At 35.0% G+C, this 14,824-nt stretch overlaps 1 protein-coding gene across 2 annotated transcripts in view; it reads right to left on the bottom strand.

Annotated features, from left to right (window-relative positions):
* LOC134530171 (semaphorin-1A) overlaps positions 1-14,824 on the bottom strand; it is a 745,950-nt gene that overhangs the window by 191,258 nt on the left and 539,868 nt on the right. For both annotated transcript variants that reach the window (XM_063364808.1, XM_063364809.1), the window contains exon 3: positions 7,124-7,169. In XM_063364808.1, the coding sequence (XP_063220878.1) occupies positions 7,124-7,169 (46 nt within the window). The remainder of the gene's footprint in view (positions 1-7,123; positions 7,170-14,824) is intronic.

The following is a 14,824-nucleotide window of genomic DNA, read 5'->3' as shown; positions in this document are numbered from 1 at the left end:
ATCCCTACACTCCTTACTAATATCGCCTCACTTTTTTTTATCACGATTTTATTACTAGCTTGACCTGTATGTATAAATGAATGGACTATGTAATAAAACCTTTCCATTCAATTTTTAAGCACTTTTCGACGTCCGAATCTTTCAAATTTGGCATGCATATAGAAAACCTCTGACAATAAAATATTTTTATAACTGAAGACCTTATTGTTGAGGGGATTTGAGGGGTTCAGAGGGTAAAAATAACCTAATTTCGAGCTATGAGTATTAACCATTATTTTTTGTATCTATGAGGTCTGGGCATGGTGAGAATTTACCCCGTGGTCGACTGTGCACCTAGAGAAAAAAAAGGGGGGGGGGATGTTTGAAGACACAAAATTATGAAAATATAACAGTAAATGCTTTTTAAATTTTGAGTTTTTCCGATCCAAAAGGTCGGGTCATGATGGAAAATGTGCTGGGAGAATTGTTAAAGCCCTAAAATCTTTAACGCACCCGTGACCCGCCTTGGAGGATGATTCTAGGAACAACTCGTGCTCACTTAATGTGTATGTAATATAAAGAATATCTCTGCCGAGTTTCAAGCCTTTAGACATATACTTGAAACACGGTTAAGCGCTTTTATTTTACCTAGAAATCACAAATTGAGATCAGTCTTCCTTTAAATTAGTTTTTCAAAACAAACGTTTATTATGTAATTTCATAATAATTTTTAACTGGCAAGCTAAAGCCATTGTTTTCTTATTTTTTATTTATTTTAATTAACGTCTGCAGTTTTGTGGTAGTGTTTTAGGGCTAATGTGCTGTGGTAAACAATGAAGTACAAAATGGGTGATTACAACTGAATCTAACATGGAAACATTTTAATTTGAAAAAATAAATTTTAAAAAAAAACAAACTTCCATTTAAAATAAATTAAAAAAATTAAAATTAAGTTTTTTGTCCAACAGCTGAATAATGCATCACAAATCTGGATAACTAAAAGCGTGGGGTGCTTGATATCAGTTGTCTTAAATTTTTTATCAGTAATCACAACATGATTTGTAATAGATTTTCTATCACTAATTTTAGGATATAGTCACAAAGAAAATTTTAGAATATAGTTAATTCGAAAATTTTAGGACAATCTGTATAAGGGTTAGGAATATATATTGGGTATAAATATTTACGGGGCTAGAAGAAATTGTTTTATGTTCTTCAGTACGTTATAAAAATGTTGGTTTTTAAACATTTTACTTTTTATTTTATTGTTCTAGTTTATTCATACGAGAAAAAAAGGGTTAATACAGAAAAATATGGTTATATCAGGTCATATAAATCGTCGTATGGGGAATAAAAATTAAATGTTTCCATTTACGTTTATTTATAATTACTTTAAATTAATACAACACTACATCCCAGCTAATGTAAATACTTTTGAAACACTGGTGGTTTATTTTGACCAAAAATGGCTTAAAAAAGTAACACCATTTTACTAATAATTCGCCAGTTATATCAAGCGTAACCCAGGATTTTTTGAGTTTAATTTTGTGCGTGTTTAGTAAACGTTAAAATTATTATATTAGCTAGGATGCAGTTTAACTATAAAGGAATACGTTAAAAAACTGAGGAGTACAATGTGTTGGCTCTTCTCGGTCTACTAAAAGGATTTAAGGGAGTAAACGTTACTGCACGTAACCGTATATAAGTAGGTAACTTATGTGTAGAGACTGGAAAAATTCGCGAGTTCAATGACATTCAGGATAGACTCCACGATCCTCTGCCTACTTGGGCAAACGGCGCCTGTTCATTGGGTGCTGAATTTTGGGGCGTCTCAAGTGGGTAACGTGGTTGGATACTTCTTTGATTGATGGTCTCTAATTGGCCAAGAATCCTACATATTAACAGCGAACCAATAGCAGAAGCAGCGCAACTGCATAATTATTTGAATTTTAGCATATCACGAAATGAACCCGCGAATTTTTCCGGTCTCTACTTATGTGCATTTATTTGACGTATAGCACGCACTAAAGTTTCAGAGCTCTACTTTTTTTTTATTTACCAAACACTAACTGTACCTTTAGATGTTTTTTTTATTTTTTTTTATTTTTTTAAAAGGATGACGTTCTTAACACACGACACGGGGTTCTTCGAAGAGTGCGCACTTTTCGCAGGGGACGGAGATGTGTTGAGCTAAAAAAAGGCTCCGCGGTTCCGCAGGAGCCGGAAAGAAGGTATAAATGACTTAGCAGCAGCCGCCGCCCGGACGACGACAGGCGCAGTCGTGTTTGCCGACTTCTTTCCCCCGTCGGGAGACGTCGCGTGAGACAGGAAGGGAGGGGGGGGGGAGGGGTGACCCTCCCCTTGCCGGGAGGAGGAGAGACCCCGGTGCTAATGGAACAACATGTCCGGCAGAAGCGCCGACGGGCAGGAGGGTGCGTCGAGCTGCCTGGGAGAACAGCACGAGACCCCGGCGCGAGAGGCTCTTCCGGGTCTGATATCAATTACGCCTCGCTGACGTGTCTTGCTCATTGGAAGGGGGAAAGGGGGAGGGTTGGGAATTACAGAGTCGGTGGAAGGTAAAAATAAAAAAAAAAATCCAGGCCAAACCTCCGTTGTGTAGCCGAAGGCCTCTGGAAAGACGAAGGAACAAGAGGCGACGGGTGAACGAAAAAAAAAAAAAAAAAAAAAAAAAAAAGAACGGACGGGGGGATAACGCGAAATTCAATACCGTCTGCACGGTGACATGTCTGACGTAGAAAAGTCCGGGAATTGTATTAATTAATGCGCCGTCCCGTCTCGGAGCGCAAATGAGGGGAATAAAAATTCATGCTGTCAGTTTTTTACCCCCCTTTTTTTTACATCTCCTTTCCTCGCTCGATCTTCATTCGCCAAGAGTCTGCAGCGCAATTTTCATATCGTCAAACATACCCTTCCGCCTGGATCAGAATCCCTCTTCAATTTCCACCCTCTCTTGCCGGCGGGGAAAGGATGTTTCGCAAATACGATATTCATTGTGCCGTCAGGAAAAAAAAATTACGAAAAGTACTTTTCAACATCCGCGCCAAAAAATGCAAAAGTAACTACCCACAATTCCCTCTATTCACGCTCCGCCGAAGCCGAGCGGACAAGTGTGGAACATACACGTCGTTCCATAATCGAGAGGCAAAACATATAAAAAAAAATAAAAATAAATAAAAATGAGAGCGATACTTCTAGTTCTCGCCAGTGAAGTGTAACATCTAACCTAGGTAACGAGCAATTTCGTGTCTTCTTCTCATGTTGTAAATACACGAAATTTGAAAATATAATTCTTTAAAATAATGCCGAAGGTGATACATTTTGTTGCAAATTGTGTTTTCAACTACATTTCTGGACGCGAATCACACATAGTTTCCGCACACGCCGCTAGAATTCGCTGCCTGAGCAGCTACGTCGACTATTGAATCATTTAATTAGCAGACCGAAATTTAAAACTAGACAATTAAACGGCTCCGATGAAAGTGAAAAGACTTGTCAAATTTTCTATATCCCAGCTTTGAACCTGATTTTCAACAGTAAATATTATTAAAATACTGCCCATTTTATTAAAACTCACCAAATATTGAATACTATAAAGTTTCCCTTTGTCTTTATGAACTTTGGTTCGCGCCATTCACCACAGATGGCAGCACCGTGGTGTTACACATTTCCGTCCCTTGACTTCAGTCATTTTCACGAAACTACTCCCACCAAATGCCGTACACCGACAGCTAAGGGCTGAGTCGCAAGGGATATATGTGCAACTTCATTGCGCTCTGCGCTGCTGGTCCAGGTATTAGTAAGTTATCTAAAAATATGCTAGTAAAAAAATTAAATATTAAAAAATCGGGCGTGTATACTTACTTGGTGAAATATTAAACTAAAAACATTTTACATTTATTTAATTTTACTAGAAATAAAAATCATTAAAGGAATAGAGTGATACAAATAAAGTTGGTAAAATAGAAATTAAATCAATATGAAAAAATTAAATAAATACTCAGTATTCAACATTAATATAAAGTTGCGTATAAAATAAAATAAAATATTAAATTAAGTAAAAAATCAGGATAAATTTTAATTAATAATGAAAATCATTAAATACGCGTGGTGTTTATTCTGATCTATTCATTAAATTTATTAAATAATAACGTAAAAAATTATAATTTATAATGCAAATAATTATACATACGACAACATATCTACATTTACATTAATACGCTTGGCAAAATTTATAAACACAATTTCTATCACTAATATACTTAATAAATAAATGTTATTAAAGTTATGAACTAGTATTTAACATCAATCACCAAAGTATAAAATTTAAAAGGACATATATATAATTTCTATTTGTATGTAGCTTTTAGGTGATTGTAGCCGTTACCGTGGTGCCGACTTTCGAAAAATGTTTATATAGTTCATCGGGTCATAGTCCATGGACCGAAAAACCATTGTCAACTCAAAAGTTTATATATATATATTTATATTCTAGTTTTACCTTGTTATTGGACTATATCATTTTATTATTACTTTCAAATGAGGTATTGGTGACAATCAATTTTAAACCACATAAAAACCTGGGACAATAATGGCAGTAGACAAATAAAAAACACACTATGTAGTTATGTTGCTTGGAAAACTGCAAATATTTTTAATATTACAATCCCTCACTGTTAGACAAATAAATTCAACTCTAGTACAAATGCAGGTAGTTTGGATTTCAGAATAAAAAACTTTGGCAATGATAGATTAGCTTAACAGATCATCCTTAAATTCGTAATTTCCGGAGGTATGTAGGGCACACACATAAACCAAAAGTTTGTTTGTCCTGATAGATTTTATGTCACCAAATATTTTCACCACTTGAAAGTTTTATTTTAACTGCTTAGTCTATTTATAATGCGCCGGCTAGTTAGTTCAGGGTGAGCAGATAACTTTAAAAACAAGACACCTGGGGTTAGACGAGATAATGAAGTTTGTAATAAATAAAAAAAATTATGTTTATAAAAATTATGTCACGAAATTCTATTTAGTTCCTTAGGGTTCATTTGTCTATAGGGTCATAAAAATCAGATGTGTGTTTTGGGTAGCGGTGACAATTAGGGAAATTAACAAGCGCCACAATGGCGTAACTTACGGTATCGGCGACAATCGCAATTTCAATCCACAATAATTAAATAAATTATACATATTTCCCTAAAACATTTTTTACACACGTAGCTTTGCACATCTACTTTTGTCATAAATACACACAATCCTATTTACTTTCAATTGTTATATTTATTTAACAAACTATATTGGCTTTAACTTCGAGCGTCCTTCGGTCTTCCAAAAAGTCACTAACATTCTTTCGATCGTTGCCAGCCCGTTCAAAAACGTCCATATGGCGCATTCCTATTGGCCCGTACGAATCGTAAGATTTAAGCTTTAAGTCCAAAACAATTACACACAATTACAACAATAACCGAAATATTAAATGTTTTTCAAAATAAAACTTAACCAAGGAAAAATACGTGTTATTAAATGTTGTAAAAAAAAAGTTTTTAAATGTATTGTTGCAAACGACTCGGTCCACAGTCATAGAGAGCATTCACATTGATAGATGTTTTCTGTTTATAATCAAATAATATTGACAATCGATACTGTTTTGTAATGATTCACAATGTTAAATTAAATGTTTGCAAACGTTAATATAAACAAACAATCTGGGCCTATGTTTCGGCACAATATATATATATATATATATAAAACATTTTTATGGACACGATAGATAACTGCCTTAATTATTTACAAATCACTTCCAAACTGATACATCATATAAAGCAGTGTAAAATCTCGGTCGAGTTCGTTAATGGGCAAGATTCGACCAAAGGGATAAAACCGGGATTTTTTTTTTTAAACAGAAAAGTTTTTATAGCTCCCATTATATGACAAATATCACACATGTTTAAATGTATTATAGCTCTTAGGAGTAATACCAATAACTTTTGTATAAATAAAGTTTTGATACGACCAACCATAACAGAGAGGGGTGGAAAAAACAAGGACTGGAGGACCAAATATATTAAAAAAAAAAAAATGCTAACATCCTTTGTGGGCGCACCATCGAATCCAATATGATTGTTTGTAAAATGTGTAATATTTATCTAACACTTTTGTTCAGAAAAAAATTGATTAAATGAAACATTGCAGAAAAAGGATAAAAAGACAGGTTTGGAATCGAAAAAAAAAAATCCATAACTCCCTTAGTAGGTATTCCATAGAATCTGTTCGAATTGTTTGTATATCGTGTAATTTTCCTCTAAATCTTTTGTCTGAAACAATTTTTGATAAAACAATTCATTGCAGCAATATAATGAAAAGATAAGGCGTTAGAAGGACAAAAAAATTATAACTACCTTTGTTGTTACACCATCGAATAAGTCCAAATTGTTTGTAAATCTGAAAGAATTATTCACTTTTTTTTATAACATGATATAGATTATCAAAAATACAGCACGTAAACTAGAGTAGAATAGTTGCGCGAACACACAATATAGTTTTGTAAGAGTTTATTTCATGTGAAGCATAGCGTTATTGTGTAAATGATGTGACAGGAAGAGGGGACGCACCACAACGCCAAACGTACAATAACGCCGAAAACCATAACGCCGAATGCCAAATTGACTACAACGCCGACAGCTAGAAAACTGCTGTGTACCACAACGCCGAATTACCACAACGCCGAAATACATTAACGCCGAAAAATGTCATTGCAGGACTGCCACAAAGGTTAGGCTAGGTAAGGTTATGTTAGGTAAGGTTAGGTGAGGTTAGGTTAGGTTAGGCTAGGTTAGGCTAGCCTAGGTTAGGTTAGGTTGTGGTATTTCGGCGATAAGATACAATTAAGAAACACACACATTCATTCAGTTGTTTTTCATTTTGCTCCTTGCCCCCCCCCCCCCCCCCCCCGCATCCTCGCAGCAACATTTTTCGGCGTTGTGGTACACAGCAGTTTTCTAGCTGTCGGCGTTGCGGTCAATTTGGCATTTGGCGTTATAGTACGTTCGGCGTTGTGGTAACGACCCACAGGAAAATTCTGATGATAACAATTGTGAAATAGTGAGGAGGACGCGTGACTCACCTGCTGCTCCGTGAGGTCTGCCAGGCTGAGGTTGTGCACGAGGTTCCTGCAACACACAAGCAACACCGCGTCAGCGTCGGCGAGCAACAACTGGCAACAACACTTGGCCCGCAGTGACGGCTTGGTCGGCCCCACAGAACCACAGAACAAGGAGGGAAATAAAGAAGTGCGACTCTTACAGTGGACATTGAAACCATGTTTCACGCGACATGTGTCGCTATCTGCTGGGCGGGCCCATGACTACCAGCAAATAAAAAATCGGAATAGAGGTTCTCATACTAAGTTTTTTTTAGTTAATACGTTTTTTTGTTATATTAAGTTATCTCCTTGAATCGATGCGAAAATATTTATTTATTTATTTTATTTATTTATCGTCTTTATTGGTGGCGAAGTTAAGGCGGTACGACTTTTCTTACACTTAACCACTTTTCTGCAAACTACATCAAAGAGTTGAATATAAAAAAATTAAGCATGATATAAGCAGATGTTGACTAAATATTAAAAGAACAAATTAAAATTTTAACTTAATGTTCAAATATTAACTATTACAAAAGATTCAACCATAACTAATTTTAAGTAATTAAAAACTAAGCATAGACATACATAAAAAGGAAAGTAATTAAACATACAGCAAATAGTATCAAAACCGGAAAGAAAAAAAAAATAGGTGCTACTACATTAAAATCAGTCACTCGCACATTTACAGTTATAAATACAAATACTTAATACAAATACTTAATGCTGTTTTGTAATAAACCGTCATGTAAGAAATAAAGAAGCAAGAAGTGAAAAAACTCATTTTATTACACACCACAAAATTAGTGGCTACCTAAATAGAGTGAATTTTCACTGCTTTGTTTGCCTGATAATAGCTTATACATTGCTTCTCCTAATAAATTAATGTAGTTACCTATGTCAGCAATATATTATGAAAACTACTATCTAGCGGACAGGCCCATAACTACTTCAAAAAACTAGGTCTCAGTCTCGGTAAATAGAGTTTCTCCCCCATGGTCGGCCCTGAGGCTAGCTATAACCAACGAGCGGGCTGAATGTGAACACGGTAAGCATCGAAGGAAGAAGCTGCGTGATAAGAACACAACAATTATTTTTTCTTCGTTAAACACTGACATTGATATGTACCGTAACTGTTTAGTATGAACACACATTTTTGATGATATTAATCGCACCGGTGCTACGTTATATACCACGTGTGTATCATTTGGTGTTGTGAAACGAATTAGAGGTTAGCGATGAAATTCAACTATAGTAAGTATTAGTAATGTGACATTTTAGTGGCACGATTTATTTTTATCAGAGCTGGTACTGTTTAGGAGCCAAACGTATTTACAATGAAGTTACACGTAAACAATATTTGAAGTTGGAAACTGTTACGGTAGTATTTTTATCTATGATTTTATGTTTTCTATGGAAATTCACAGGTATTGCAACATTGACGATGCAAATTTATTTAAACCCCATATTTTAATTGCCCGAAATAAAATATGTTTATTTAATTTAGCAACGAAATTTTTGATCAGCAAAAAAAAAACTTTTCCTTCATCAGCGTGCCTGCTTACCTTGAATACTATTGAACACGAAACTCTGAAGCGTGAATCCTGCCTAGATTCCATTAAGAATCAGTTATTTTAAATTACGAAGTTTCGCTTGTTTGAGGTCGTTCGTCGTAGAATAGTCCGTGAATGTAATGTTAATTTCTAACAGCATATTCAGATGAAACAGAAGGAGAGGGGAAAGATTCTTAGGTCCAGCGACGCCTGATGAGTAGAGACCTGCAAAATTCGCGGATTCATTCGGTGATAAGCTAGAATTCAAACACATATACCTCTTAGATAATTTTGCTATTGGCTTACTGTTCATCTTGGTGAATCTCAACCAATTATAAACCCTCAATCAAAGAAGGATTGAATCACAGACAAACCAGCTGAGACGACTTACAAGTCGGCAGCCAATGAACTTGCGTTATTTGCCCGAGTGTACAGGGGTATGTGCAGTCTATCCTGAAGGCCATCGAAACCGCGAATTTTGCAGGTCTCTATTGATGAGTGTCCCTCGTGGGATCCGAACCACAGTGGAGCCTCACTCGCCCAACACACCCTCGTCGCTCCCCGCAGGGACCCGAACGCGAGTGGAGGATGAATGGTTGCAAGCGCGCGGTGTTTCGCTGAACTACGCCGCGGGCCGCATCCACTTGCTCAGGGAACAAAGTTACGGAGACGTCGAATCCGATTTGCTGCCGAACAACGTTTGGTCTGAAACTTTGTTCCAAAGGAGGTTGAGACGATGGGAAGTGGAGGGGGGGTGGAGGGAGAGGGAAAAAAAATGCTTAAAGCGTTGCCGTGTTAACAGCGCTCCGAACATCGCGCCGAAGTTCTGAGCAGATTGCGCGGGAAATGGAGATAAACAATCGGACCCCGAGTTCTCAAGACAGCGTCGCCGGCAACTCCTGCCGCTCCGCCTTTTCTCTCGCAGCGGTGCTGGTGAAACAGGCAACAGCCCGGGTGAAACAGCCCTGTTTCCATCCGCAATGACGCGATCGAGCTACTGTGTCGAGAACTCGTGTGTGTGGAAGTACCGAGGACCTGCTTTAACGCATGCTTGGTACGAGCGTTTATTAGTTTCTACAAGTTACATATAATTATTAATTAACTAGGGGGAGGGGGGAGAATGATGTTAAGGTTTAGAGAAATAAATTTTATTGAAATAATTATATAATTGAAATAATTTTTAACGTCAATTTCAAAGGAGAAAACGGCAGAACTACAATCGTCGCTCTTCATCTCCTTCTACTAAACTGAAACTAAGATAAATTCATAGGAAAAAAATTCGAGACGGCTAGGCTCCACGGCTGTTGTGGGTCTTGAGGGATATCCCAACAACAAAAAAAAAAAAAAACGAGAAAAAAAAATCGATATTGCAAAGGAGGAAAGCAGAGAAAAGCATTTTTACCTGCCCATTGTTCGGTGGACAAGAAAAACATGGCTTTGTATTCATAAACCATACTCGTGTTACTTTTAATGATCGTAAAAAGAGCTAACAGGATGGAATGAATGTCAAATTTAATTTACCTCGCACCGGGATGTAATGGAAATGATGTCTTCCACCTCCATTAACCACAGACCATTCTTTACACGTGGAAACACCCAGGTCACGAGTCACTTTGCTTATACTGATCGTAGGATCCGCGTCAAACGCTTGCAGTATGTTTTCGTCTACAACAACAAAATGCTGCCTCACATTGACTCGTGGTTCTCTTAGATGTAGACTGACAGGGGAATGCACAACAACGCCGAAATGCCAAATTGACCATAACGCCGACAGCTAGAAAACTGCTGTGTACCACAACGCCGAAATAAACTAACGCCGAAAAATGTCATTGCAGGACTGCCACAAATGTTAGGTTAGACTAGGTTAGGTTAGACTAGGTTAAGTTAGGTTAGGTTAGGTTAGGTTAGGCTAGGATAGGCTAGGTTAAGTTAGGTTAGGTTATATAACGCTAGTTTAGGTAGGTTAGGTAAGGTTAAATTTGGTTGTGGTATTTCGGCGTTAGGTACATTTAAGAAACACACACAAATTCATTCAGTTGTTATTTCGGCGTTGTGGTACACAGCAGTTTTCTAGCTGTCGGCGTTGTGGTCAATTTTGACATTCGGCGTTATGGTATTTCGGCGTTGTGGTAACGACCCGGCTGACAATGTCCCGCAGTCGCTGAAACTTGCTGTGGCGTGGCACACGTCTGTTGGGCTGCAACTCTCAGTACATTATTTGCACTGCACGTGTTTTTTTTAATTGGCCCGGGTATACGTAAAAACCAATGTCAGGATATTTTTCGTTGCTGAACTCAAGTCATTGCGAATATAGCACAGTAAAAATTAAGGAAAATTACAACAAAACGTATCAGATTACAATAACAGAACGTAACAGAACTCAACGATAACTAAAACAATGAAATGGATAACGATAACTCGGCCATGTTTCATAGCAAGGGCCGTCAAATCTCAATTAAACCAGGCAGGGGTAACGCACGCTCCCCAAGGCTTGTATGTCTAATATTCTTTGACAGAAAGAGAGACACGCACGGGAAACAAAAACTTTTTACCTTCTCTAAGAATGCTCATCTGAAACCCCTAGGTCACTTTGTGTAAACCACATAAGCCTAAGGAAAAAAGCGTCATACATCAGCGTTCACCTACTGAAGTAACAAGCAGTTGTGGTATCAGAAATAAGGGCGCAATGTGCGATTGAGATTTGTAAAGTTTTGATAAACAAATAAGAAAATTATTCGTTTTGTAATCTTACTACATTTTCCCCTTAAGTATAATTTTTTTACACAAGGTGATCATTTTATATCAATGTAGTACACCGTACTATGGTAGTTTTTAAAAATATTTCAACTTCTTGAACGCGATTATTAATTTTTTTAAATTACGTTAAAGATAACGGTTTTGGCTATTTTTCCTTCCTCTATTTTTCTGATTTATGAATTCATAACTAATTCTTTAGTCGTTTGTTGCATATAACACTGCCTTGCATGGACGAAGAATTCATCAGGGACCAAACGTAAATAAAAAAATCAAATATAAAACACGCGGTAAAATCTATAAGGGTTGAGAAGTCAAATTTCGGTAAAACCTAAGAGCCTATTTGCTGAAATTGTATTTTATAAGCGGGTCCACGAACAAGTCCGTTAAGTCTGTCTAACCCTCTAAAAATCATCCTGTATAAGGCACCTTCAAGTTTAATTGTTTTATTGATTCTTTTTTAATCATTCAGATGTGTATAGTTAAGTGTAGTTAATTACATTGTGTAACTTTTTAGTGTGTTCATTTAACATTTTAATTTTTCACATTCTGAAAATAATAATCATTACAAACCTATTACATTTAATTGCTCGTATATTTTACTTAAATTTTTAACGGCCAAGGTAAAATAACTTGTAACCATTCATCCTCTACCATACAACATATATTTTCTAATGTTTATAAGGAAAGTGATTTTCCAAAGTGTGGGGCAATATTTATTATAATAAAGTTACTATATAAATTAGTTATAAAAGATTTTGTATGATACAGAACTAACTTATTACTTCGACAAAACTGTGAAATAATTTCTGTGAAGCACTAAGTAAAGTTTCAAAATATATTACAATTGAGACCGATCGTATTTGAAAGACAGTTAAAACTTTCAAACTAATGAGTTACGTATTTCTTAAGTTTTTTTATGTTAATACTTAATGTGAAAGAAGACGTATAAATTGAAACGCGAAAGAAAATAACTTTTCTTTGTAGTAACTCTTCTACGTTTTCATGGTCTCGAACTTAGTTCATATAATATTGGACCAAGTTCGGTCTTCTACACTGTCTTTCTTTTGAGCTAACCATTCTTTCAGTTGTTTTGTAGACATCTTTTATCTCTCTCCAAGGCAACCTAGTTAAGAGTTGCGCCGCAGTTCAAAAGTCGATCTGTTTTTTCCCTTCAAAAATTCAACGCTTACCTCTTCACTTTGATATTTCTGTTGCCTGCTGGTAAAATGAATTACGTCACTCATATTATTCTGCGTGCTGGATAAGCTACTCAAAATGGCTGAACATAAACTAAAACATTTTATAGTTAAAAGATTAGGTGTGCAGCTTATTTCATAACACAACACTTATTAACCTGAAATTTTGTTATTTAAAACTTATGTTTTACGCGTCAGCTATTTACTTTCCAATTTGAATCATTTGTGTACTTGTCGCTCATTGCTTTCAAAGGAGTTCCTCGCCTTCATATATTTTAATACTTTAAAGCTTTAATTTAAAATAATCTTTAATAATTCATAGCAATTTAAAATAACTAGATTTTAGTATCAATTGTGTTGGAACAAACATGGCGTTTAAGACATTTCACATTTTTCTGGTTTTCTAAAGCATCACAAACATGGCGTTGTCTTTTGAGTATCTTCAAAATTTTCGAATTGTAGTTCAAAAATATACTATTAAAATAAAATTAACCTGGCACCTTTTAAGTATATGTATAGATAATTGTTTTTGCGTGAACGACATAAATCAGTCTGTAAATAATTGCTACAAACAAACCTTAAACTTATTGGGCTGATTCACCATTTGCGATTAAACAGTAAATATTTCATCCCTAAATTCTTTATATTTTTGCTGCGTATTAAATGATAGTTGTACTGTCATAAAGTTTTTTAAAAATACCTATGCGTGCTGTAAATTTTTCGATGTTAACAAAAGCATTATTAAAGGACGACTCACGCAAGTCCGCCATCTTTCGAGATTTCTGGAATTTCCACGAATGGCAGAACCGTGTTTAAAAGATTATGTTCCAATTGACTTCCATTCCATTCACGAAATTACTCCTACCAAATGCCGTATTCTAAGAGCTAATATGTTTACACATCAAAAAAGTTTTATTACGTTATATTTCTTTAGACGCGTTAAAAAAAGTTACGAGAGTAAACTTTTACGGTGAAACGAAATTTTCACAGAATAAAAATATGTTTCAAACTTAAATAAAAGGCTACATACAAATAAAGTTATATAATTGCTTTTAAATCTAATATTTTATAGATTGATATTGAATACTGTTCCATATAATTTTAACATTTATAGATTGTAAATATTATCTAATAATATAAATAGTTTCTTTAAAATTTTCAAGTGTATTTATATACACGATGTTTGGTTATACTGCTTTAAGCGCGTTATGAAAAAAATTATGAGAATGAATTTATACAATGCGCGCGCAGCATGTAACCAAATTTACAGGATGAAAAAGGCTACACAAATAAAAATTATGTATGTGCTTTTAAATTATAAACTTTAGAGATTGATTTTGAATACTGGTCAATATTATTAAAATATTAATTTATTGTGAATGTTAGTGATATAAATTGTTTTTATAAACATTTTCAAGTTTATTTTGAAGTGTATTCATAAGTGAGGTTATGTTACAATGTGTAAAATTTATTTGCATTATAAAAAATTATTATATACATAATATATATATATATATAAATTATATATATACTAAAGAAGAATAAAAATTAAGCAGAGTTATTGATTTTTTATTAAATTAAAATTTATGTAGAATATTTTACTAAATTATATAATTAATACTAAGCATGTGTTTATATTACTATCGAATACTGAGAAGTTTTATTTTTTTTAAATTTGATTGAATTGATACTTTACCAACCGTAGTTATAATATCACTCCAGTCCTTTTATTATTTAATTTATACCAATTATTTGAATGCACATTTATGTCAGTTTTTCATTACTATGAGTAAGTATAACTTCTAAACTTCTAACGCAGCGTACATACGTACACGCTTTTTCGTATAGGTATGTGCCAAGTTTTTTTCGAACTGTATTAAGTAAGCTAATTTGTCCACTCGTTTAAGACAATAATAAAAAAAAACCATAAAGTTCTTGAAGTGTAATAAATATGTGTATATAGATTTTTTGACGTGACAAAGTCTAATAAATCGATGAATGCCGGCTGCACGCACGAAAAAGTGTCCCGTTACGCACTTTTTCCCGTTACGCTGTGTCTCATTACGCTGTGTCCCGTTACGCTCATTGCACACTTGCGCCGCACCGACAGAAGTGAAAACTTAAAACTTTGTTTATAAATGTGTAATATGAAATAATTCTACGTCAAATGTACGTAAGAA

This window comes from Bacillus rossius, chromosome 3 (assembly GCF_032445375.1).
Source record: "Bacillus rossius redtenbacheri isolate Brsri chromosome 3, Brsri_v3, whole genome shotgun sequence".
Lineage (NCBI taxonomy): Eukaryota > Metazoa > Arthropoda > Insecta > Phasmatodea > Bacillidae > Bacillus > Bacillus rossius.
Note: the sequence above shows the minus strand (reverse complement) of the source record. Positions and strands in the feature narration are given on the sequence as shown.